Source organism: Agelaius phoeniceus, chromosome 3 (assembly GCF_051311805.1).
Source record: "Agelaius phoeniceus isolate bAgePho1 chromosome 3, bAgePho1.hap1, whole genome shotgun sequence".
NCBI classification, from domain to species: domain Eukaryota; kingdom Metazoa; phylum Chordata; class Aves; order Passeriformes; family Icteridae; genus Agelaius; species Agelaius phoeniceus.
Genome location: NC_135267.1, coordinates 83,284,756 through 83,311,933, shown reverse-complemented (window position 1 = coordinate 83,311,933; position 27,178 = coordinate 83,284,756). Strand labels below are relative to the sequence as shown.

The 27,178-nt window shown below is 38.1% G+C and overlaps 1 protein-coding gene across 6 annotated transcripts in view; it reads right to left on the bottom strand.

Annotated features, from left to right (window-relative positions):
* Window positions 1-27,178, bottom strand: part of SMYD3 (SET and MYND domain containing 3) — a 379,752-nt gene that overhangs the window by 27,128 nt on the left and 325,446 nt on the right. For all 6 annotated transcript variants that reach the window (XM_054629904.2, XM_077175748.1, XM_077175747.1 and 3 more), the window contains 2 exons: window positions 21,502-21,589; window positions 18,042-18,216 (listed from right to left, as the gene is read on the bottom strand). In XM_054629904.2, coding sequence (XP_054485879.2) covers window positions 18,042-18,216; window positions 21,502-21,589 — 263 coding nt within the window. The remainder of the gene's footprint in view (window positions 1-18,041; window positions 18,217-21,501; window positions 21,590-27,178) is intronic.

Genomic DNA, 27,178 nt, shown 5'->3' with positions numbered 1-27,178 from the left:
GCAAATATTTTAAGCATTTGATCATATAAACAGCATCTGGAAATGTATATGTTGCTTCTTTTTTTTTCCTCATTTCAGAAGACTGCTAGAAGCAGCACAAAATATCCTGTACTTTGCAATGAAGTAGAACATACTTGTCTGCATTTTAACTGAATTTATCAGGTCCTTGATTTTGTTTCACCGTCAATGACAACTTGAATTCTACTATAATAAATATTCATAGCATGCATATTACAGTTGTATGTGTGAATTAGTAAAGTTAAAGCTTGGTTTTCATAATTAAAGGCATTAGCAAGGATTCCAAGATGACTTTGTGCTTGTGGAGAAACTTGTGAAAGACTTATCTCCATTTTTAAACTCCAGCATTTGGCTGGAAGTATCTCAATGCTCAGCTAGTATGGTAGAAAGCATTTTTACCTGAGGGATAAAAACTGAGCTTTGAGTTTTAAAGGCTCACAATACAGTCACATAGTAAAATATTCTAAAATATTCTAAAATATACTCATTTAAAGAACTCTACTAAAAAGAAATCTGAGAAAGCTGCACATATGCTTATGGCTGTTCTGAAGGCAAGGAGGAAGTAATTTTGGGAAATAAATTTCTTGTAATTCATTCCTTTCTCAGCTCTGTTAATAATTTGCTCTGTTCAAGCTCAATTTTAATAACACTGATGGAGGCCAGTGACCTCCAGCTGAGTTGAATCATGGTGTGGGGGAGTGGCACATTCAGCTCCTGAAAAATCATTACTGGAAATTACAAAATGCAAGATGGTGGTTTATCCTAATACAGCAATTCCCAGGATATGGTCCCTTGAGGATTGCTTTGGGTTATGCAAGGGTCTCCCCTTGATTTAAATATCTCGATTTTAAATGTTGGGAAAGCATCCAAAGGTGAGGTGAGAATTATGTAGACCAAGACACCATTTGGGTAGTGGAAGTGCTGATAGTATTTGTGGGCAAACACAGGCAGGCTGCTGCTGCTTGTCCTTTGTAGCTTGTCTTCTAAGAGAAAATGGATGGCATTTGGAAAAGAAAATATGTGCCTATGCTGGGAAGGTGTCCTAAGATGGGCAGGAACGTGGGCAAATAGGAAGACAGTGTTTGGTGTTATGTGAGACCAAGGTCATATGGAAAAGAAAGTAACTTAGAGATTTGGCAGGTGCCAAAATTGCCTTTGAAAGTAGAAGTTGATGCTCCACTGCAGTCGACAGACTGACTAGCTAAAGCTACCTAATCAGTGCAAGGGTACCTAACAAACTGAGATCTTCAGTTGTCATTGCTCAGCCACACTAATAGGGTTTCCCTTCTGCAGCCCAAGCTGCCCTTCCTACCTAGAAGGAATACTTCCTACACATATCCATAAAACTGCTTTGTTAGATTTCAACAAATCCCTCATTAGAACTCCTTCTTGTCACAGTTCCTGGATAATGCCTCGATCATGTAGGAATTGGTGACCTGTCACCCATGCACACAGACTCAGACTGTCTCAGGCTGGAAAGAACTGATGTCAGGGTCACACTCCATCTTACTGGAAGCCTGTCCTTCCCTGACCTGCTGGCTTTATCTTCTGTGACAGCCAAGGAAAAAAATCCCTTTTTCAGCTTGATAACAAGATTTATGGGGCCATCATCTGTCTGCCTGGTCTTCTCTAGTAATTTCTGAATCCATTGGTCAATTTTAGTTAAATTTGGCACTGAAGTAGAAATCTCAAAGATCTTCTGGTAATCTAAACCACCAAGATAACAGAAGATAACAATACCAGCAGTACATTCCCCAAGGTAAAGAACACAGTGTGAGCTTTGCCCTGAGATGGATATGATGGAATGCACGCAGGAGAAATGCTATAAATTCTCTGCTCCTGAAACTCTGGTTTCTGCACTATAAATTTCATTATGCCCATCTAAAATTCTAGAGAGTTCCAGTAAATTCTCTGATGGGTAACAGGTACTGCATGAACACTGCACTATAGCTATCATTCAGTGAACCAGCATAAAAGTCAGTCAGTCAGAGGCAAAAATCTAATGGAAAAATAGCTCCCTCAGCTCTGGAGGCCAGTGAACAACTCAGTGGCTGAGCACTGGCATGGTGGTATTTTTTTCCTTTGGAGCTAACATGCCAGGAGCTTTTTACAGGCAGAACCTGCCCTGGTGTTGATCACAGCTATCATGAAGTACTTCTGCATTAACAAGCATGAAAGGCTACAAGGAGCATACTAAACTGGTTTCTGAAGTCCTGTGTTCTGAGGAGTCCACAAAATGCAAATTTCCAATATGCTCATTGCACATGTCTTCAGCCAACTCTTCTGTATCCTTCTACATTATGGATAGCACTTCAGGAAAATCTCTGGCTTACAAAAGGCAAACATTTACATGTAAAGAAGAAAAACAGATCTCCTGAGAGATTGTTGTTAGCAAGCTGTCTTGAAGAGGAGAATAAACCAGGCAACATTTTTTAAAGTATGTCTATTAATTCTTTTTTATGAAATAAAGTAGTATTCTTATTAGACACAGAAGGTTGGATGTATCTTACATAAGTATCTCTTGACTCTGGTCTGGTATGATTTGTATCAGCAGAAACTTAAAGGTCAGTGATAGCTTGGACAAAGGGCAAGCAGAGATTGGCACTGGGGATGAAACAGGGCAACATGCAGTGACACAAGGCAGACAATGTACACAACTGGAGATATTGTCACACTAGAGAAGGAGCAATGGTGGCAGCTATTAAAAACAAAGCAGTAGAGATATCAGGGCTTGCTCCTTCAGACTGAAATGAGCCATCCACAACACTTCCACAAACAACATAAAAACATATTACACATCAGTCAGAGGCTGGATTTATTCTTACTAAGGACATACTGGCCTCATTTTTCTAATACTCCAAGTTAAATAGTATAATTACCTCTGGTCCCCCTGATCCACCAACCTCTGTCTGTTTTTAAAAAATATTTTGAAATAAAGTCACTGTATTGAAGTCACTGAAACACAAGAGCTGTGACAAAGTAAAGAAGAAGGTGGCAGTCATGCAAGTATCCATCTTCACACCAATGGATACACAATCTTAGGATGCTTCTGGCCCAATATAATCCCCATGTAAAAAAAAAAGGTTTCTGAGAAATGTTAAGTACACAAATACCAGCTTATTAAGGACTGTCATAGTTTGTGACAAACTCTTACACTGCACAGTGTGCTTTTCAAAAGGAAAGCATTGTAGTTAGAAGCTTCCAATTTTTTAATTATAAATTCAATTTTTATTTCCATGAACTCATTCAGTATATTTTGTCTCTGATGTTAAGTTACAGGTTCATGACTAAAAAAAGAAAGCTTGATAATGTGGAGTTCTTTTTTTTTTAATTATCCAAAATCTTTTTGCTTAGCATAAAAAGGTGCATTACACAGTGAAGAGTGTTATAATGATGGCTCACAAAAATTTCTCTGCTAAGTAACCATTTTTCTGGGTTACATGATAAAATACTTTTTTATCTCCATCAGGCTGTGAAAAACAGGTATATTCAACTATTGAGAATAAAGTAAAAATGCAAAATGCAGCTATGCTAAAATTAAAGAACAGATTCATTCAACCCAGGGAGAAATAGAAACATCTGTCAACATATTGTAACAAAAACTCCTGCAGTGATCAAAAGCTGTAAGTGTAGCTCACTTACAGAGAAGTTAGGTAATTTAAAATTATGTTTGTGAAAGGAGTCAGGTCTTGAATTTATGCAAGTGACCATTCCCATAGAGATCAGAGGAAGAGTAACATACAGCAGGAACCAACCACACGAGATTCATGCATAGGAGGACAAGTGCATGAGCATGTAACTGATGGCACTTCCAGACATGTAAGAGACCTGTTGCAGCATTGCTCCTGAATAACCAATTAGCCAGAGATAGATTTTTCCAGCTGACTTTTCCCAGGGATCTTTTTTGTCAGATGTGACAGATACAGAGAAGAGAAGCAACAGCCACTCTACCAGGGGTGGGGAGAACAAAGGACAGGTCAGAAGACGAAGTTTCCTACTTGGCATGTGAGATGTGACAACTCTGAAAATACTGGGGACATTCCCTATGACTCATCCATAAGCCATCTACAGCTGACTGATCTAGAACCAAGCACAAGAGATGAAATTCAAGCCTTAAGGAAGCCAAGAGAACGTTGCCAATAAGTACAACAATGCCAAGTATTCCCCCTGATGGCCTTGAACTTTTCCCAAAAACATTGCCAATGATTGTGTTGACTTTGATATATAAAAGAATGCAGACTCAACAAAACTTCTCAACCTCGTCCAGGCAGTGTACTAAGAACTGCTGTGTATGCAACGACATTTTCTTCCACATAATGGAAGAACTGCTGTGTATGCAATGACTTTTTCTTCCATGTGATCTTCAAGTAACACTGAAACAGCAGACACAATTTAAGATTTTCCTTGGTTTTAAATTTTTACCCATTTTTACCATAGTATTTTTTTCTCCGTACATTAAAAATAAGACAAAACTAATTAAAACATACCAAATCCACAATTCCATAGCGCAAAAAGCAGGCAGGAAAACAAATGTTTTCACTGATACTGTGTAAATTCTGTTAATCTAATGCATTCATTGAGATGCAATATCACAGAGCACTATGTGTGTTAAATGCAGATGTTGAGTTCTGATGGCATAATTTCTAAGAGAAATATGGGCATCAGAATAAAGAAATGTACTGGCTGCTCTTTATGGCTCTTTCATGTCATTCGTACTTTCTCCCTTTCCTCAATAAGGGTGACAGGGGTTTAGCTTCTGCCTATAGCTGTGCCACTGAGGAGAAGAGCAGAATCACAGCTTTCAACTAGTTGTAGGAGCACCTAAATTTACCAAACTCCTTGTGATTTGTGGTTGTTTTATGCTAAGATAGGTGTGGAGCTTTTTCCCCTGCACCAGGACATTAAAAACTGCTTTTTGTTATGTGGATATTTTGGTGTCTACTAATACATTCAAACATGAGCTTAAACAGCTTCTCTCTTTATAGGCACTCTATATGTGGCCTCTTATCTTCTCCTGACTCGTAGGAACCTCATCCACTTGACATCTCTGTCTTTATGCAAGTTGCTAGGTAGCACTAATGAGCAAAGGTACACACACAGATAACACAATCAGAGAAGCCTCACTGGCACTGAAATGTCTTTTATTTCTAACTGGTTGCTGAAAGACCAAGCTCTTACTGGGATAGTGTATGACAATGTTTCTTTTATGGGATGTCCCTGGACCTTGCCATTCTGCTTTCCAGTGCTCTGGGTAGAAAGAATACTCATGACACTATATTGCTGTGGCAACAACTGAGGGTTTGGGTTTGTGTTTTTCTGTGCAGCTATACACATTTTGCCATATTTTGCATAGTCAAGATTCCCTTAGGAAGAGGTATGACATTTATTGAGCCTTTCAAAATCATGCTAAGGATGTGTCCTAACAACATCACATGCAAAATAGCTTAATAGAATATTATATACTGTACCCTGAAGAACACATAAAATGTAGTTTTAAAGTTAACTGAAGACTGCAGCACACACAATGCACAAGAGTAGAATTATATTTCCAGAGATACATTTTTAATATTATTTCTTACTCTGTTCACCCCAGGCAAATTTCTCGCAATCAGCTGAAACAAGATCTGTGCTACAGGTACAGAAATTCTGCACTACACAGAAGGCAAGATGGCAGAAATCCACATACTCTTTTTAATTTTGGCAGATGCATTGATATGCTTGCTTCCAAAAATGAAAATCTAGCCTTTCTTTTGGTTCACTTATTAAACTGATTTAGTTCAGTATAAAACAATTAGATAAATGCCAATGTAGGCTGTCTGCAAATTCCATGCCAAGGTTCAGTTTCATCTAAATTCTGAAACAGAAAAACTGAATTGTTGTTGCCTCAGTGGCACACAACTCAATGTCCTTAAAGTAGTGGTGAAGCATTGCACAAATGTAAGATTCTAGATGTAAGATTTATTATTTTTCAGGCAAGCGGGTGGAAGAGACCAGAAAGGACTAGAAAGTCATCTCTAAGGATGCAAATGTAATGTCTTCCTTACATACATACCCTACTGGAATTCAACTTGCAACCGTTGTCCACACAGTTTTACAGTGTCCTTCAACAGATCTGCAGGATACTTAACATTTAATTAAAAAATGTTACAGATTTTTATGTAATTTCCATGCAACAGTACCTCATTTTTATAGATGTTATTGATTTATACCAGAATTTTAAGACATACCTGCTACCGACTTAATTTTCCGTTTAACTGAAATGAGACTTCAGCATTGTATTCTTTATGTTGTTGTAGAACCTTAATCTTTCTTTTCAGTTCCTTAGGATATATCCTCAATTATATGCTAATTTTTACTAATCTCATTATTTTAGGAGAGAAACATGCCTTTAAAACAGAAGTCCCTTCATTAAGAGTTTCTGTGCACTTATTAATGTTAGGTTCCCCACATGTAGCTACCAGCACCTTACTGAAAATTCAAACATATGTGGCCTGTGTTTATTTGGGTTAAAAGAAGTAAGCATCAAGCAAATCTGATAGAAGCTGCACACTTTCACAAATCAATCCATTTTACAGGTTCCATCTGCTCTTAAGTGCTTCCCAGAGAACAAACACTGTGTCACTATACCACATATTTCCATTGCACTATCCCAAACACACTTAAGCTGCTGACAGATTAATGCTTAGTTCACTTGTGGCATACATTCTTGGGTTCTTACACATGTTCTTATAAGGAAATGGAACTCACTAAGCACTTAATCACAAGCTGGGGTAGTGTTATGGCCTGGAATACAACACACTAACTCTGTTTCAGGAACAGGCTAAGGTATCTCTATTTAAGCCATCGCTGTCACTACCACTGCCAAGGCCCTGGAAATCAAATTACCTTTGTCAACCTCAGTTAAACAAAAGTAAGCAGAAATTTGCCAAAGGGTAGCCCTGAGAGCCAGGGATGAGCCACCTGAGGAGCGTGCAGAAAGGGCCAAAGGAACGTCCTGTTTACTAGAACACAACTTGTCTGGCTTAACCATGCGTATATTTGCTTGAATCCATTACGAAGAAATCTTGGTAAAAGGACTGCAAAGACAGGAATTAATATATCAAAGACAGTATTAACTGAAAACCTGAAGTAAAATACAACACAGCTTTCTAAAGATGCCCAGTTGATTGTGGATTTACCTGGTTAGGAAGCCATGACAGCAACAGGAACACATCTGAGTATATGCAAACATGAACATACACAATGAATGTCTCCATTTGTGCTTGGGAGAAAGGTGAAGTTTTGTGGAAAAGCCTTTGCATCCTTACTTGATGTAAACCAAGTTCTATCAGTTCAGAGCAGTCAAGAACTTTATCTTGTTTGATGATTAAATACAGGACACAAAAGGGAAGGGATAGCTTTTTGGGGTGAATAGCAGGAAAACTGTAAGTAAATTTTTTCCATATTCAATTTGGTAAATATTTATCCAGTTCTGACCACTGAAATAGATTTCATAGAAGAAAGCTCAGTAATTCACTCTCTAGACAGATTGATCCCTCACCATGTACACCACACTGTTATCACCAACAGTGAAACTTTGAATCATACAGGTTGGAAAAGAACTCTAAGATCACTGAGTCCAGCTGTTAACCAAGCACTATGGAATTCACCAATAAACCATATCCACAAGTGCCACATCCACACAGCTTTTGACTACTTCACCAGAGATGGTGATTCCACAACTTCCCTGGGCAGTCTATTCCAATGCCTGAGCACCCTTTCAGTCATGAAATTTTTCCCAATATCCAATCTAAGCCTCCCCTGTTTCACCTTGTGCCCAGCTCCTCTCATCCTGCCATATGTTATCTGGGAGAGGAGATTGACTCCCAGTGCAATGCTTTCTTTAGTGAATTGTATGTTGCTGAGTGCTGTGGTGAGATTGGCATCCACAAGCCAGCCCTGATTTCCATGATGTGTCCTTTCAATTTATGAGAGACTTTTGTCACTCTTCTCTTTTTTAGCTTAGCAGGGTCTGAGTGCAACTTCCTGTGAGTTTTTTTAGTGTCACTGGATGCAGTCAATGCTCTACCCTGGGATTTTTCTGATGCAAAGATCAAGAACAGTGATAGTCCTCACCACTGCAAACAAGATGGGAAAAGTCCTGTTCCACTGCAATATCTGGAGTTGGTTGCTCTTTGATGGACATAGTTTAGCACATCATAGTTTAAACACTGGACCTTCTTGTTCTCCTCAAGGCATCAGAAGTCAGGAATACTTCCCTGGGACAGTGCTGCTCTCAGAGCAAGTCAGGGGGTTGAAAGCACGGGGTATTTAATAAAATTAACAATTTTAGTTAAGTCAATATACTTTTGTGTCACAGATTAATGTTGATGCTCTCTCACATGGAAAAGACCTTGCCACCCACACTTCCCACCCCCTCCACCTCTGTTTTTTTTCTCTGTTGGCGCAAGCAACCTAACACAATTTAATAGCATCTCTTGATAAACATGCAGCATTGGAAGAGCTGGCTTGAACTGCAAACTTACACAATACACAGATGAACTGCATCCAGACAGGTAGCAACAGATAAAGCTTGAGTATGCATTCAGGATTTTATCTTACTGTAAGCATGCAAACCTGTTTTTCATCTCAAAATTCTGAGATGTTGAATTGGTAGAAGTAATATTACCCAACTTGGTTAGGCATTTTGAAATCCGTTGAAAAATAAGAGACCTTATGCTGGTACAGTACTGAGACAAATACCTAAGATAACTTATCTTTAGCTATGGCCATGAGACCATGCAACTAATTAGTAGGGCATTCTCCTGGTCATAAGTTACTCTGTGATTTTTTTGTAAGATTTGAGAAGTTGCATTTCAGAAGACACAATGTCTGTGTTTCAGAACATCTCAAACTACAACATGCAGCAATTTTCCATTCTTCTTAAGCAAGGTCTCCAGTCATATTTACATTAACATGTTTACAACATGTAATTTGTGCCAGTGTCTAAAGCAAAGTACTTCACAAAATGCTTTGGTAAATCTTGCAAATTAGCCCTATGCTGAGAAAATTAATCTCCTAAATATTTTTCCTTTTTATGACTGTATATACTGAGACTTTTGTTTCACAGCAAAGTAGGATCTAATTCAATTTTTCAAAGTCTGCCAAGCACACTATTGCATGAAAATATTTTCTTTTCTCTTTCTCTTTTCTATTTCATCCACAGTGATTCAAGCAGAAAGAGCTGGTTCAGAACGCTTCCACTTGTTGGCTGTCACTTTTGCCAGTTTTCAGAAGGTTTCTGAAAGGCTGGCCAGCCTTAAAAGAACAATGTATCCTTGGTGTGCATCATTCAACATACCTGAATTAAGATGTAAATGAATTCATGATGTTGCTGCAATGAAAACACTTTGATTCCAGAACTTGATCTTTACTTCTGGCAGCCCATCAGCCGTATCCTCCAAGAGCACACTGCATGGCTAGAGAAAGCTGATTTTCCTCTTAGGAAAGTGTTTGCAACTTAGGAGAGTGTGGCAAGTAGCCATTTGCTTTGCCCTCTCCCTTTTTGATATTTTGCGGTGATAGGGAAGAGTTAAAAGAAAGGCCTTTTCACCCTAATTTTGATATTTCCAGGCTTCTTGTCATCGTTCTTTGGTTGCCTATATCATAGGCCCACGCTCTTCCTTCACTGGGCATTTGTGCATTGCATTCCTGAAAGATGACTTTATTTTGGTTTTAAAATATGTATTTTTTATTATTAATCAGTGGGCTTGCACTATTTTCTGAGGGTGATTCTTTCCTTTTTGATATATTTCTCTTGCTCTCACATTCATCAGTTTTCATGGCCCTTTGGGCAGACACTTTCTGTTTCTGTGAACTCTTTTCCTTAGCAGCACTATAGCCTGCCTGTATTTTAGCCTTCCAGCATTTGTAATCAGTTACCATCTTTATTCTGCTCTCTACCCAAAATCATTTGCTTTTTGTTTCTTTCTTCCTACTTTCATCTTCAAAGTCACATAAATAAAGCTGATTCAGGCTTCTGTGTCTTCCCTGATGATAAAGTGACAAACTGTACCCTAGAAAAGAAGTTCCAGTATACTCAGGGGAAGAGAAGAAGCACTGAATTACCTCCTTAACCATGGAACTGGTTTATCTGAAGGCTAAAAAGTGTCTCAGGGCTGGATACTAGCAAACAGTAGTTGGGATTCTGCCCTAAAGCAGATAGAATTTCTAATAGAAAACCAGAGTGGAAATGAAGCACCTTTTGTGGCAGCCAAGGGAATACATGCAGAAGGGTTTCACAGTTGATCAGAAGGTCAATACAACATCAACTCTTTCACTTGAAATTGCATAAGCCAATATTAGAAAGATTAGGCATTGACTAAATTTCTGAAGGCCATAAACTGCTGTATTTATGAGGTAGCACAAGTAGTGTTTCCATAGTAGTTGGTATTCTCAGCATTTCCCTGTGGCACAATTCTACTGCTAATTATATATACGGCAGAGTGCTTGCCTAATGTGGCTGTGTTGGTTCTCATACCAGATTAGATAATTTAGAATTAAGTTTGATACCTCCAAGGTTCTTTGTATAGAAGGACTGGATTTTCTAGTTTTATGGGGTTAAGGAAAATTGATTAACAGACCTTTACCAGGTCAAGTGAAATACAGTTCATAGGGATTTGGTATGGTGGACAGGAGTATGCATGAACCTGTTAACAAAGGTAACATATTCTTGGTTTTCAGGTATATCCAAGTAAAGCATTCCTAATTACATCTTCCACAACATTTTAGCCCTTTTACTCAAAAACTGGCAAATTCAAGATCCGGTGAACTTGTCGTCTACCATCACATCACTAACTTTGTGGTCTCTAGGATTTGCTCACTGCAGTAACTTACATTTTCCTCCCATCTGCATACTCTTCTTTTTTTCTTCCTTTTCCTATAAATATGAGTCTGTGAAATTCCAGCTTTACTCAGCATCACCTATTTTACTACAGAACCTCTGTGATCTTCATTCTTTGCATCCCCTGCTGCATGGATCATCTCAGTAGGAACTTAGTAATTCATTGTCATGGTTCTTGTTTGACAATACCTCCTTTGATTTTCAGGCTCAGCACACCCCTCTTCAAAGCACCATCTTTCCATCTCTCACTCTCCCTGGACATTCACATTGATTTACCCTTTAAACAAACTAAATTCTTCAATTTCTTTGCTCTCCTTATCCACTGTTCCTTTCCTCTTCTCTTCCTCATGACTATGGTTTTCCTTTTCAGTAACTCCTCTGGTTTTCCAATAGGGAAAAATACTGCCTTTTCATCTTTTTTAGCCTTTATCTCTATTATCTCTGTTTTCTTGCTTAAATACCACAATTTTACTTTTTCACTTCTGTTCGCATCTGTACCTCAAGAAACTCTTAATTGATTTCCACCTTGGAAGTATTGCCAAGTCTCCTCTCTCTGCTTCCTCAACTCAAATTGGCAATTTATTCTAACAAAGAAATGGGTAATTTATGACTAAATCAGACTTTTCCTAATTCTCTCCTCAGAGAATGCCTTGTTCCTTACAGCTTCTCTGGTTCTGTTTCCTTCATGCCCTCTCCTTTTTTCTCTTTCATCAGAGATAGAGTTGTAATTTATCTGTCTTTTTAAGTGATTCTCCTCCTTTTTTTCTCCCTTTCACCATGATTTCTACCTCTAAAGTAGCTTTTGCAAAGCAATGTTCAGTTACTGTCAAAGGAATCCAAAATGCCATAGATGTTTCATATGTCTCTATTTTTTAACTGTTAATTGCTCACTTGAAATCACTTCCCAACTCCATTTAAGGTTTGGTTCTAACCAAACCTTTGTTTAGAATCTGTATGCCATCAATTCCACCATTTTCTTCTTAGCAAAATCCATACAGACACATTTTACAAAATCCATACAGTGAATTCCCCAAAATTGTTCTCAAATTTTTTTCAATAGAATAACTGTGTTGCACTTTTTTTTTTTTCACGGCACACAAGTCTTTGTAATATCTGCTCATGCATATACTCACTTCTGGTTTTTAAATGTGTTCTTTAACTAGCGTGTAATAGCAACCAGACTAATGAAAAGAGCTCAGGTAATGGCTGCATAAGTCCTTACTTTGTAAATTGCAAGCATGCACATATAAAACACCAAGAAAGGATCCCCTGATTACAAGACAAAAATACCAGCTATTAGTGGTTAAGTAAAAAAAAAAAAACCAAAAACAAACAAACCAAGAAATACCAAAAGCAAACTGAATCTTTTGGCCCTGGTAGGCAGACAGACTGGGACCAAAATCCTTATTCAAGATAAAGCATGAACCTCTCTGAATGGTCTAACATCTTAATCTGAAAGTGATCCTACAGTAAAAAAAAACCAAAAAACCAAAAGAAATCCCTGCAGATGAAGTTATCATTGCAAAGAACACAGAGTTTTCAAGAGCTGTGAAATCGAAGAACACCTGGAAATGCTATGTGAGAAATTAAGAAATCAACACTTGCAGTTGTGTCAGAGAAATATGCAACTCTGGGAAACTTAGTGATTTAGTTCACTAACATCACTTGGAGATCACTTTCTATAAAATTCAAATTCAAATAGCTCTTGACATGAATGAAAGATGAAACTAGAAACAAAACCTGAAACTAGAAGCTAGAACTGAAAATAGCAGGCACCAGTATACAAATACAGAGCTGCTGGACATACACTGATCCAAATATCTTGCAGCAATGAAGTTATTTAAGGATATCTTAGCCTAAAAAATGTGGTATACACTGAACAAGGCACTGCAAATTAACACTGCTGTTGCTGAGCTTCTACTCATGTGTGATAGTCTATTGGACAAGCCAGTGACATCAACATTACACCAAAAAAACAGCTGGCATGACTAGAGAGAATAGTAAGAATTTTTTCCCATATGCACAATATGTGAAAACAAAGAAAGGTAGAAGGGGGAGCACTTATGGAAGTGTGAGTTTATGGAAGTCATTGAGGATCATGCAGGTCAGCATCACTTTGGGGGACAACTCAGGGTTGTTATGGAAACATACAAGAAAAACAAAACTAGGAAAGAACCAAAGAATTGAAGGTGATGATGCTCTGCAGACATACACAGCAAGCAACCAGCAAAACAGAAAATCCATTTCCTACATGGGAAAGGGATTGATCAGGTCATAGGTAACTTAGGCACCAGACTTCAGGTGTAAAACCTCTCTTTTTCATTTTTTGGAGAAGGTTGTTGGGAGTGGAGGGCAGGAAGTCGGGAGAAATTGAAGACATAAGTGGTCTGCTGAAGTGTTTTAATGGATTCTCAAACATATCAGCCCAGTGACAAGCATTATCCCTGTGTATGAACAAAATAGGTACACTGAACCCAAAAATGGTGTAAATATTGCCACAAACATCTGTCTTTTGGAAGAATTACCTATTATTAACCAGAGACAATACACTCTCTTATTTATACTGGGTTTTCCTCTTCTTTTGACACATTTTGCTCTAAACATTAAATGCCATGGGCATTTTCTAAAACCCCCAGCAAAGTGAATAAGGAAGATTTAGTTCTTTCTGTTCTTTGTTTCATTATTTCTTTGAATTGCTTTCTCCACCTTGACATTTTTCTCTCCCTCTCGGGTGATCCCAGAGGTAAGATTTATGTTTACAACTGATGGTTTATGATTAAGACATTGAACTTTGGTCACGGAATTAGTGCTGTCTCTAGGTTCAGAAACCCGGCAGCCACGCTCGAAGCCCCGGGGGACCCTCCATAACCAGGGTGCCGACTGGCGACGGATCCGGGCTGTAACCCTTAAGCAGGAGCATCCCCCAGTGGCCCTGGTTATCACTGCAGTGCAGTTCTGGGGATATTTTTCGGATCTCTAGCTTTCAATGTAAACACAAATTCAATTCAAGTGCCTCAGAACTAGCCAGTACACAGAAGTCGGTTGAGCTCACTAAAGAACCAAAGATACTTGATAAAAAAGAATGATTTCCAGTCATTTCATATATCACATGTGTATTGCGAAACACATAGCTGTAAAAAAAAGGATATTTTTTCTAAATTCATTCAAAAAGGGGGGGAAATCAGACCAAAAGAAAGTCAGACTCTTTATTGGAAATCCTTCTTGAAGAAGAGAAAATAGGTTTAGAGTTTGTTCCAATAATGTTAAGTTCTATAGCTTCTTTTGGCTTTTTTACAAGATCATGATTCAAGAAAAGGATACTATAGCAACCACCAATTTTTAATCTGCCTTTTGATTGAAGTTCACATACTTAGAAAATATAGACCATCATATATATTGAATTAGAATTCTAAATCAAAAATTCCTGGCTGGTATTTCATTAACCCGATGAAAATTCAACCATGTTCCCAGAAAAAGACAAGAACACACCAGCCACTGCTCTTAAACCCAGCCCTTTGCAGAACAATCCAAAATTGCACTCACTGCGATTGCCTTCCCTGTTCCCTAAATGAACTCAGTCACTGACAAAAGGTGAAGTAATGGGGTACTACAAAATATTACTGGAAGGGATGGAGAATAGGAGGAGGTAGAAGGGCAGACAAATGATGCAGAGATAACACAAATACGGGGTGCTTGCACCTACCCAGCTCCCTCCCAGTGCAGAAGCAGAGCAGGCACATTGCACAAGCCCTGCATTTGTGCTGACTCAGGGGAGGGGGCTGGAGGGGGAAGGACGTGCAAGGCTGCTGGGTGAGGAGCCAGAGCAGCACTTCTGCACAGCACTTCTGCAGGGGATGAAAAGAAGGAATTTTCTCTTGTTATATTGAACCCTCCAGTTACTTCTAATGCTGCAGCACTGGAGATGAAGGGTTTTCAATTAAAACAACCCATCTGAAAAGCAGTGGGATTTCTACATTAGCTTGAAATTCAGCAGGGGATTATATGAAGGGCAGAGCAGAAATCGATGAACATTTTTGTTGTCTCTGTATCAGAATCTCACCAACCTCATGTGCCATGAGCCCAAAGAGGTGACATGGTGTTATCCAGCAGGCAAGCCCAGCAGGCCTGTGGTGTCACATAGTTACTTCTTTTCCTCCTCTTACCCTTGTCACAATAGCTGAGGACATCTAGCTGAGTTTTATAACAGATGCATTTTTCCACTCTCTGGCAGCAGTGTAAAGCACTGAATACTTGAGACAAGGGGACAATATACCCCAAACCTAATCCCCAGAACATATGTGCCTTGTCAGTAATTTAAGGGCTAAATGCTGGGTCCTTCCTCTAAGGTAACCTAAGGGAAATCTGTCTTTCTCTTTCTCAGTATCTCTGAATCTGATCCTTCACGAGCAGCAGTCAGAGCAGAGTGTGAATGTGCTAACTGAGACATGACAAACCCATGTAACACCTCTTGCTGATACTCTGTTATTCTGTGGTTAAGGCTCATGAGGATTTTTGAAAGGAAGTTTATTTTTGCAAGCTGCTGAGTGCTGACTATGACATGGGGCAGCTTTCACTTAGGCAAATGTCTTAGCTTTGGTTAAGGCTCTTGGACAGACAGGCTATTAATGTGGCATTTTCTAGGAAAGCCATGTAGATACACTTGGCTTAGGCTATTCAGTGAAAGTACATGTTGTAGGTTTTCACAAAAAATGGATGGCTACAGTTCAGCACAAAAGGAGAAGGCAGCTTTTCGTCTTGGCAGACACTACCTCTTCCTTTCTTTTTGCTAAACCATATCAGGGGTCCTGAACAATGCTCCTTATAGGTTATTATTGCTACCTAAAACACTGGGCTTGGTATCCAGCATGACAAATCAGTTTTATGTATTACAATCTATCTCTGTCACTTACATGAAGTGGATGATTCTGAAAAAGTCAGCAAGCATCATAATGAAAACATACATTATGATACAATGTGTCACACAGCACTGAAAATTAATCCTGCTGCTAAAAAAAATGGAAAATGCACAATAAACACATTACCTGAAATTAAAACTGGTTCTGACCAAGTCTCCAGAGCCTTTAAAGTTGTAACAATGATTTCCTATTTATATGGACTGCATGAATTCTCAGGTGATTCCCTGTGGAGATCTGTATGAATACTTTTTCCAGAGCTGAGGAAAGGAAAATAGGTAGCGATAATGGAACTGCAGGAGCAGCCAAGCAGTAGATTGATTCAACAGGAGAAATTCAATGTATCCCAAAGGATTTCCTAGGATTTGCTCTCCTGCTGCTTAGGGCACAATTTGTTGTAATGAGAAACTAAGGACTTTGTTTCAGGTGTGTCAAACCTTGTAGTGATGACTTGAAGGTAAAAAGAAAAAGAAATAACTGAAAATCTCTCTTAAATAATGCTTTTGGGTGAGGAGAGAATAACAATAAGCTCTCCAAGGTGCAAAAAAGGTCAAGTATCTCATGTAAATAATTATTACCTTAAGAGATGCTAATTGGATGCACAGTCAAATCCTTCATCTCCAAACTGCTGCATGAAACAGCTTGAAAACTATGGCACACTTCAGCAAGCAAAACAGAGAAAGCTTTATTAAATTATCTGCTAAGACTGCACTTGGTCTCACTGTAATCTCTGCTCTCAGAAATGTCTGCAGAAAATAAATGCTCAGTTTTCAGTTGTGGAGAACTGAATTTACAATTATAAAAAAAACCAACCCAAAACAACTGAGGTTTGGTTTTTTTATTTAATAGGGGAACATGTAAAGATGCAGAATACTCTGCTCATCTGAAGTGTGTCACAAGGTAGAACACTGGCAGGAAGCATGTACTGCTGCAGTGCTACATAAGCCCTGTGTAAAAGGTTAAGTGGGACATGCACAACATGAATTTCACCCTGAAGAAATGTGAAAATTTTTAGGCTCTCATGTCCTCCTCTGTGAAAATGAATAGTCATTATGAACACAGAGCTACTCCACAGATGTGATGCACCACAGCCTATGCAGGTTTATCAGTGATCACTTTTTAGTGAAAGCTCTGAAACACTATGTTCCTCAAGTGAAGCCCTGAGTTTTATTCAGAAACAGGCTGCCATGTGGGATTTCCTCAGCAAAATGCTCAATGCTGATGGCATCTCCATTTGATTAAGGGAAATATGTAACATCTGAAATGTTCATATTCACAGCAGAGCATATTGTTCAGCTCTAGCACACCCCTCATGCTTGTCAGCATCACACAGTGTATTGAAACATCACATGGTGCACCAGCAGAGAAGAAATGGATGCTGGAAAAAATACCTTCCTGAGGATGAAAATTCATGTGTGAATGACATTGTACCTGGACACTCAGCACAGGCTTACATTTAGTTACAAACAATGCAACTATTCAGAACCCAAAGATGTGAGTCTTCTAAAGCTTTTAGCACACTGACCAAAGCAGAAGCACCTGCCCTTTCTGTATTAGATAACCAAAGCTGCATTACAACTCCAGGCTCCAATCAATTTCAATGTTATCACATTATGTATGAACTCCTAGACTATCCTTATCAACAAAAGACCATCAGCCTCAGAAACTCTCCCAGCACATAGCACAGGAACAAGTACTGATCAGGAGAGAAGAAAAGCAAGTACTTCACCACCTTGATCTCTCTCCAGAATAAAGACCAGGAGCTTTTTAATTTCCAGCTGAAATTTCATTTTTCAAGACTTTTTTTATTCTTTCTGTAAAATCTATGTATAGAGTATACAGAGAATACACATTATTTCAACCAGCCACCTGTCCCTCACTTTTGCCCTGTCTCAGCATAAAACACTGATATGCTCATGTCAATGGAGCCTGAAACAGAAAGTCAGATTCTGATCAGGGATGGGGCAGCATCTGAACACATGAAAAAGCAAGGAGATAATAATAAGTTATTATTATTATAGTTCCTGTTATCCTTTTATTTGCTTTCAGCCTGACTGTGAAAGCAGAATGAGCATCCTGCCTCATTCACTAACCTAGAAAGCAATGCAAGATACACACAAGAAATAAAACCAGTAAGAAGTATCTAGGTGAAGCACAGTCTTCACTTTTAATGAGACAAGCAGCTCTCCCCTATCTTTGGAACCAGCTGAACCAATTACATCCCTTACCTGTATGGTTCCAGAGTCCTGCTGCCATAATACAATGCTTCTTCCCAGGATTCAAGGTTAATACAGGCATCCATGGCACAGTCAAGCATTTTCAGCTGGTAGATATTTGTATCTGGGAGATGACCCTTGTGGCTCCTCAAGAGATTCTGGCACCTTGCCAGAACATGCTTCCACTCTGTTATTGGCCTTAGTTAAAGAAATTTATTTAATCAGATGGAAATACAACTTCTAAATGCTGTTTAGCAAGGAGTAAGAGCTTCAAAGCATTAAAATAGAAAAGCTGTCATCATTCCAGACTCTGCTACAATTCTTGAAAACATACTTAAAAGCTGAAGTGGCAGCTTAGGTAACTGTGCTTTGTTTACATGTAGCAAAACAATCTCTATAGAAGGCAGTATTTTAGCAATAAATGGTAAAAGAAAGATGAAAAATTGCAAAGATATTTTAATACATTACAAAAATTCAAATAACTTTTATTTAGGTACTGAAACATTATTTACTTAAGATACTCCAGTTATTAAAGCCAAGGGCAAGAGTCCATGGAAGTGTCTTTTAAAAAGTCCCAGCAGCTAAAAAAAGAATTTTAAAAAATAATAATATATATATCTATATAATGACTCACTCTTTTGTGCTTCATATTTATTATTTTTTTTTAGAATTCTCATGAAATTAGAACCTTTTCTTGACATGAATTAATTTTCTCCTTGAAACATTCATGGAGAGCATTGTGATTTTTCTTTTCATGAACAGCTGCACGTTTCATGCATGAGAAAGAAAAGAATCACAGTTTTGATGTCTGACTGTAGTTCAGTACTAATGATCTTAGCAGTAAAGGAGATTTTCACCTCCAATGCTACAAGAAGGTTTTTTGTGAGGTGGGAATACCAACCTCCTCCTATTGTGAGGAAAGATAACCTTGCACTCACTTGATTTGGATATTCCTTAGCACAAATCACTTTTTCTATTACAATCTACACTGATTTGACTTCTCTGAGGACTGGATTCTTTTCTCTCTGACCACACCTTATCTGAACCCCAAAACTTGCAGTTTTCAAATGAGTATTACGACCTGTGATTGTACCCATGGGAGTCCCAGAATACAAGCAGTCTTAACACCAAAAAGATACTACTCACACAAATAAGAAGAAATTAAATAAAGAAAAAATTAGACTTGCAGCAAGAGAAGTGATAACATTGATTGTATTATAGCCCTTTCCACAGAATGAGCTCAAGGAAGTCCAGCAGTTATCTTCACAAATTATTGCAAGTACTATTCACACTAATCCAGCAATGAATTTAAAGTGTACAATGATAAATCTGTGATGAAGTAATTAGTCCATCTTGAACATGGGAATATTTACATACTTAAATTTAACAATGTGACCAACATGGGCCAGGATTTATAGCATGGTTGTTACAAGGCTAAACTAATTATTTGTGAATTGCTCTCATGCCCTTGGATTGAAAGAGCCATATAAGGAAAGGAATGTGTTATTATAAAATTGCACCTTAACCTTTATATCTTTGGCAAACATCCATGTATTCTTTACAACTGATTAAGGACAAAAACCACAAGAATGAGGGATGTTATTTCCACTTGATACAATTTTTGTAGAAAGTGCAAACCACTGACATTCTTGAAAGATTACCATTTTAGCTGATGCACAGTATGTCTGCTTTTACTTCTCTTTGTGCACTCACCAGCATCTGATAGTAGATGTGCTATACAACAAAACCTCTTGGGACCAAATTTTCAGGCAAGTAAAATTGCAAACTAGAATATCTGCCATCAGCTGCAACAGTACCAAAGAGCTGCATGTCCTGCATCAGCCCACGGGGAGAGGAGGACTGCCCCAAGCAGCTCTAACTGTAAGTTTAGCATTTCAACACCACATCAGTTACAGTCAGCAGGTCCGAGTGTGAGAGTCACCAACTTTCTCAACTGCAGAAAGTGTTGGTTTAATTAGTTTAAAAAAATGATATTTGCAGGAGCTAATAACTATGTGCCTCAGTCTGCCAGGAAGATTTTCTAATCATTATTGGCAAATGAACAAAAGTCAAGTTCCCTCTTCAATACTGCACTTGCCACTGCATGTCGGTTCACACTGCTATTGTGGTGCAGTGGAAGGAAAGATGACACGTTTCAAATAGTGCATGACTGAGAACAGAAACTGAACAGACAACAAGAATAGATTTTTCCAGCCAGTCCTGATGTCTTTATTACCATGTGTTTGATTAATTTTTAACTATCAGTTAAATCAGTAATCTTAATTAAAGACACTTGCAAAATACATTAATGCAATTTCTCCTGCAATTTAATACAGGAACATTAAATAGGACCAGTATTCTGGTATGACTGCATAGTTTAAGAACTGTTGCACCTTTGGGTTGCATATCTATAATTTAACATGCAGGTTGAAATGTGGGCCCTGAAGAACTATTTCAGTTCTGTTTCAATCCAGTGACTACAGAGGAATTTAAAACAAACTAGAAACTATGTGAATTAAAACAATCATTTAATTTCCCCTTTGCTAAAAAAATTAATCTCTCTGGATTAGAAAGAAACAAACTCAATGTAATGCATTGGGGTTTTTGTTACTGTATAAATTGTGATCACTTGTTTCCAGCCTGGAATATCACTATGCAAACTTGTTTTTCGTGCTGCCAAAAAGGAGTACTGGAAGATTAAATTCTTTCTAGTTTGAGAGAAAGCCCGTGTTTCTGAAAGTGGTAAGGAATCTTGCCACAAGAGGCCAAATTCCCAGTCAGGGAAATTCCACTAAATAGACCAAGATAAGAAAGAGATGAATAAACCCATAGTAGTCTAGGAAAAATCTCCACCTCTCTTCTGCTCATCTTTTCTTGGTTGCTGCTGTTCACTAATTTCTTTAATTGGATGGAATATCTACATGACAGCCATTAGACTCCAGTTCTGTTTATTAGTGCAAGATCATTTCATTCAATTTGCTTAATTACCAATTATTATTATATATTATTATATCTTATTATAATGATGCTATAATGTCTGCTGTGAACCTGTCTGTGATTATTTCCTTGTTATTGTCATTGCTGTGCAAAGAATGAGAACCTGTAAACATTCACACTGAGAGTAATGGAACAAAGAATTTAACTTTGCCCAAATTAAGCCTTCTTTCATTTAGAAGTGGATTTATACAAAATAGTGGGCTGTGATAGCAGAAATCCAAATAGGAGCCAAAATAACCCTTCATGTCCTTGGTAGTTACTATCCCTGCCATGAAGCAGCTCCATTCCAAGTAATGAGAGACTCCATTATTAATACAATTAAGAATTTTACACATTTTACACATCAAATGAATTCAAAAACATTACAATAAAAAGAATGTAAATGTTAGGAAACTAATCTGAAGAGATGAACTGCATACTAATGGGATCTTTTCACAACTGAATGGCAGACTATAGCCTGTCACTGAAAGGATACCTTCTTTTGATTTTGGGTATCTCACTTCATTTATAGCATCTTTGACTTCTTTCCAGGCATGCTCTTCACCATCCAGTTTCTCAGCATCCTGGATAATGGAAACAAATGCATATAATGAGAAAACCAGTAAAATGACAATATGCAGTAATGATGAAAAAACAGGGTTAAAGGATTTAACTGTTAAAAGCTACTTGTAGAAACTGTATGGCTGTTTTCTCTAAACACAAAAACTCCATTTCATCTGGAATTCATACTCACCCTGTTTTGTAAGCAAATGAGATTATATAGAGAAAAATGAATGCAGACTTGGAAACATTAAACACTCAGATATTAAGTTTGCAACAAGAACTATGATCAACCAGAAGAAAAAAATTAATAGCCTTTTTGTACTATCAAAATGCATTGAGGAGATCAAATTCTTTCAAAGACCTGCTACCTAAGACTTCCCTTAAGCACACTGTAGAAAGAATTTAGCAAGTAATTTTGCTTAACCACATGGTGATTATAGAGACAAACAGTGGGAGTTTAGCTTCATCCATTACAGTTATAAACATGAGGTTCCAGGAGAAGTGTACAACTCAGAAGAAAAGCTGAATTACCATTTAAATCATTACTATTTCTCCCCTACTCCATTGGATGCTACAAACAGCTACATTTTCCTATCACTTTCTCATAAAGAAAAGAAAAGATTAATGGCTACAGCAGTAAGGAGAAAGTTTCCCATTTCAGCTCTCTAGCGGTGACTAACTGAACCTTAGGCAAACCACTTGGAACAAATGCATTAAAGCATCTACAGACACAGTTAAGCATCTTGTGGGATTTCCAAAAGCATCTAGTTCTTCCATTTCCATTGCTACAGAACTAAAATACCTTTAAAACTTGGGCTTGTAATACACTGCAGTTCATTACCGCTCTCTCCTTATAAAATGCCCTGCTACTTTGAATAAGAGAGTTTTTTAAGTGCAAAGTCTTGCAGGAATATTTTAAATTCAGTTCTAAAAAGATCAGTCTTCAGCAGGGGTAGAGGTCTGCAGAGGAACAGAGAAAGTGTGTTAAAATCTTACCAAGCACTTTGTAACCAAGAGATGCTCACCAGGAATCACAGAAGCACCTCCACTGAAAAGCCCATCTGTAATGCTTAGAATTGCATCATTTTCTTATTCCACTGCTCCCCATTTGCCATAAATTCAGAAAAAATTTACAGTGAGAATCAGCACTCAGTTTCACATTCAATTTGCAGTTTTGTCTTTCCATCTGCTTCATGAAACAGCAGACCTCTGTGGATTGCAGGGATGATTAAATCAAGATTTAATCAAGGTTGTTCTCAGCTGCCCTACCTTCCTCTAGGGCCTTACAAGGAGGGCAGCCTGACCCCACTGCATTCTGAACATAAACTTCCCTTACAATCAGTTCTCTGAACAAAATGATCACCTGGAAATAATTTTGTGCAGGGCTGAGTTTGCCACCAGAAGGGATAAGGTGAATGTTAGGACAAACCTGCTCATACCACAGAAATTTTATCAACACAGTGAACGAAGCTGCCCAGCCCTCTGCCAGCTTTGCAGCAGATGGACACTGAATCTCCTACTGCCAATGTAACCTCTACTAATTTTTGTGGGACTATATGTAGTTCTGAACACAGCTGGTTAACCTGAAACAATCTCTTTAAAATGCCTTCATGGATCAAGTGCTGCTCATTGACTGATCTAAAAAAATAAATTTAGACTATAAAATACTAATAATGACATCTGTGAAATCTTCCATTTAAGGAGGTACCAAACCAGAAAAAGTGTTTTAAATTCTCTTTTCTCACTAGCCCAAGTATCATTCAGAGTGTTTTTCTAACATGTTGTAAGCTTAGCAACTAAAATCTCAGTAGCATGGGAATTGAGAGAGATTTGTAAGTGAAAGAAGGAAAACAACTATGCAGCAAGGCCAAAGACTTAGGGCTCAATTTGCACATAGCAAGACTGATGGATGAATGACTAAAGTGTTCACTCAGACGGGATTAATCTTTCTCTGTCTAGTGCAGCTTTTTGAGTTACTGTTGCCTTCTGGCATTTAATTAGCAGCATAAAGCAGGGCAAGGTTGGGGGTTCCAACCTTCACTCTAGTGCATAGAGTTAAGTCAACAGTGGCTTCATATCCAGGTAGAGAATAGAGACAGTCTGTTGGACCAATAATCCCCAGTCCTCTCTGAATTCATGGTCTTTATCCTTTTTCTATGAGAGTTTAGGATGGAGGGATCTGGGCAGGATGCCTGGCTCTGGGAAAGATTTAAGTCACAGGTTTCAATGAGACGTTTTCTCTGTTCTTTAGATGAGGCATTTTAGGGATTGGCTGACATAAGAACAAAGAAAGATATGACTAGCTTGGCATTTTACACTTCTACTGCTCTTGATCAGATTTCCACATATGAAAGAAGTCCTGTCCTTTCCTAAATGCTCTAGTTCAAGCTATGGAGGCTGTTTCCAAACAGGCCACCAAGCAGGGGCTGCAAAACAGCAAGGAGAGGTTGTCACTGGGAACACTGCCTTCCAGCCTAATAAGCTTTCTCCAGGTAAGTTGTTTCTCTCCCTTGGAAAACACCTTCAAAGTCATGGCCATGCAATATGATTAGGCCAGTTACAAACACAAGGCTGCCTTGGAGTTGGAATTATGAAAATAATTGACATGATTAAAAGTTATACTGATTTTTTAAATTGAGTCTAAGAGCATGGTCATAACAGCTATGAGAGATACAGCTTTCTATGGAGTAACATCCTTTCAAACATCTCTTTTGAGAACAAGTTCCCAGTCAAGCCTCCAGGAGTGCAGAGCTGCCAACAATAAAGATGGACTTTTTTCATTTATAGAAAAGAACACCAGCTGAACAAAAAAAAAGGCTTTTGAAAAAGAAGGAAGAGCTGGCAATTTCTGCCTAATTATTTTCCTTATTTCTAACTCTGACACTAAACACAAGAGTTTGCTTCTCAGAACAACAAAATATTTTTCTCTTGGTCCAAAAAATAATTAGACCAGATAATCTAGTCACTAGTCATTAACAAAAGAGAGAGAAACAAGAAAACCAGAGGGTATCTGATGAGGACTGTAATCTGTTTGAAGACTGGTCAAATATAAAATGATCTGCAGTTCTAGCTTTAAGTGATAGGAAGTTTTATTATAAAAGCATCATCTCCTGAAACAAGAACAGACATCAGACACCACAGAAATAAGCATTTGAAAGTAATCACCTCTTCCATTTTCTAGTATTTCTATCTAAAAATTACTTCTCTATCTGTTTTGCTACTTGAGTGTCCTGAACACATTCCATCCTTAATGGAATTGTCCTTAGAAAGGAGTGTGAGCTACAAAGTACAGATAAATGCCTCTCTTTCCTTCCTGTTCCTTCACACAAGTCCTCTTCCCCCAGTTACTCCTCTGTTTCTTATACCTCCTGAAAGTGCTCCCTGCCTATTAGTTTCAGGCACCACTTCTTTCACACACAGTGTTAGCAATCACTGTTCTTTGTGATCCCAGCATTAAAAATCCCAATTGCTAAAAGATTCCCACATGGACAGCATGTCCTCTGAGAGAAGATATTTCTCTTACCAAAATAAGCACATGTTAAGCACCATTGCTCTCTCCCCAAAAGTGCTCCCACAGCTCCACCACTGATTGTCTGTTATGCACTGCACCTCCAAACTCTCCTGACCACTACAAAGATTTATTAAGGACTAGTTCTCTTTTCACATTTAGGTTACAGTATAGTTATGAAACATGGATTTTTGGTCCTCTATACGAAGTTCACCTTTCTCCTTCTCATAGGTGGAGGTAGAGAAACAAGCCCAACATTGTCCACAGAGAGGAAACCATGAAGCACTCCTCACCTCCCTTCAGAGAAGGGAGAAGTGGCAACTGGAAAATCCAAATGGTAAATAACCCCTATAGCTCTTTTTCTCCTTCCCAGCATTCCTCCTTTTTGAAGTATGCCCAATGGCATCTTCATTATGTGCCTGTTTTCAGAATTCAGCTATCCAGTCCCACAGAGGCAGAAATAGGCAAAACTTTGTAGGAGGCATTGGACTCCCAGGCCACCCTGAGACAAGTGAAAAAGAAGGACTAAAGTTTTCCCTGACCAGTAGCTGCTCTTCTAAATATACAAATGGATTAAAAGAGGGCAATGTAACCAGCAAATGTCAGTTTTACAAAGAATAAAAACATATAAACCATAGTTCAAACAGAAATTTGGAGTCTAACAAGAAATATGATTGGATATGATATTTTTGCAAGACTGAAAAATCACAGTAAATAATAATAATTTTTTCTGAACACAGAATCTATTTATAATAATATTAATAATAATAATAATCCTGTGTGACAGCAGCAGATAAGCCTGTTCTCTCTTTTTGGTGGAAGCTTATTTTTAAGTTTTCTGAACTGTAATACTTTAACACCTTAAAAGCTGTAGATACCTCAAATACCTAACCATTTCATAGAAATTGTTGCCCATTGTATACAATTTGCTTAATTTTTAAAAATTTCTAAAAATTTAAGCAACTACAGATGTGCATCTGAACAGAACAGAGGAGCTCATACATATTTAAATTAGGGCATGACATTTTAGAACAGATCTCTGATAGATTGCACTCTGAAAGCACAAATAATGATTTTCTATTTCTGCTTCTATTTTAAAGTGCAGGAGCTACTGCATGTTTATTTCCAGTAAAATCAGTAACTCATTGTTTTATGCTAGACAGCAAAAAAGCATTAAATGAGTAAAGACACTGCACATCTGAAGTTTCCCTTTCAGAAAGATGAAGAAAAGTGTCAGTGAGAAAATGTGATACACAAGCTGTGATATATTGCAGCTATACTAAATTTCTGCCATGAGTTCTTCAGAGCAAAAAGGGCATGAGGGCCTGCCAGGCAATCACAGGTGCAGGCAGCGACAGGCACAGCAAAAGGAAAAGCACACTTGAGTGCTTCCTCAAAATAGCTGAGGTCATCTCCTATGAAACATTTTCTGGATAAAGTTTAAACCCAGAATCAGACTTCTCATTTCTTAGATTCTGAGGGCTGTGGTTTATAGAAGCCTGCAGTTTCAGCTGAGGATTCACTCACCTTCAGTCTTGTGAACGTACTTCATTAAGAACTACAAGTACATGAAATTATCAGCACCCTGTTGTGATTCAAGATTTACAAGGGATTTCTGAAGTTTTAAGAGCTCCCTTGCCCTGCTCCATGAAAAATAATTCCAGATTAATAAATTCCAGTTTATCTATCCTCTACAACCCACATAAAGTTGTCCTCACCAGAAGCCTTGTTTTTTCTGTCACATGGCTGGGATGGTACACATGGCAATTCCAAAGGTACTCTATTTGCAGACAAAAACAATTCTGTCTTCCCTGTTAGGCTCTTGGGAGGGGATGGGCTCCAACTTCTGAACAAATTGAATTTGTACTTTTTATTTTTGAATTCTCAGAGTAAAATAAGACACATTAGAGCTGGATGCCATATTGAATCTGTGAAGTACATTGCTCAGTATTAGGCAGGATGCATTCCCTCACACAATCAATACCAGCTCTTCATGGATTACTGGCTCTGGTGTCTGGAAGTGCATAAGAACTGCACAGGCTAGTTACACTCTAAATTATTGGAAAATTTAGCAGTTCTTCACACCATTCATGTTTAAGTG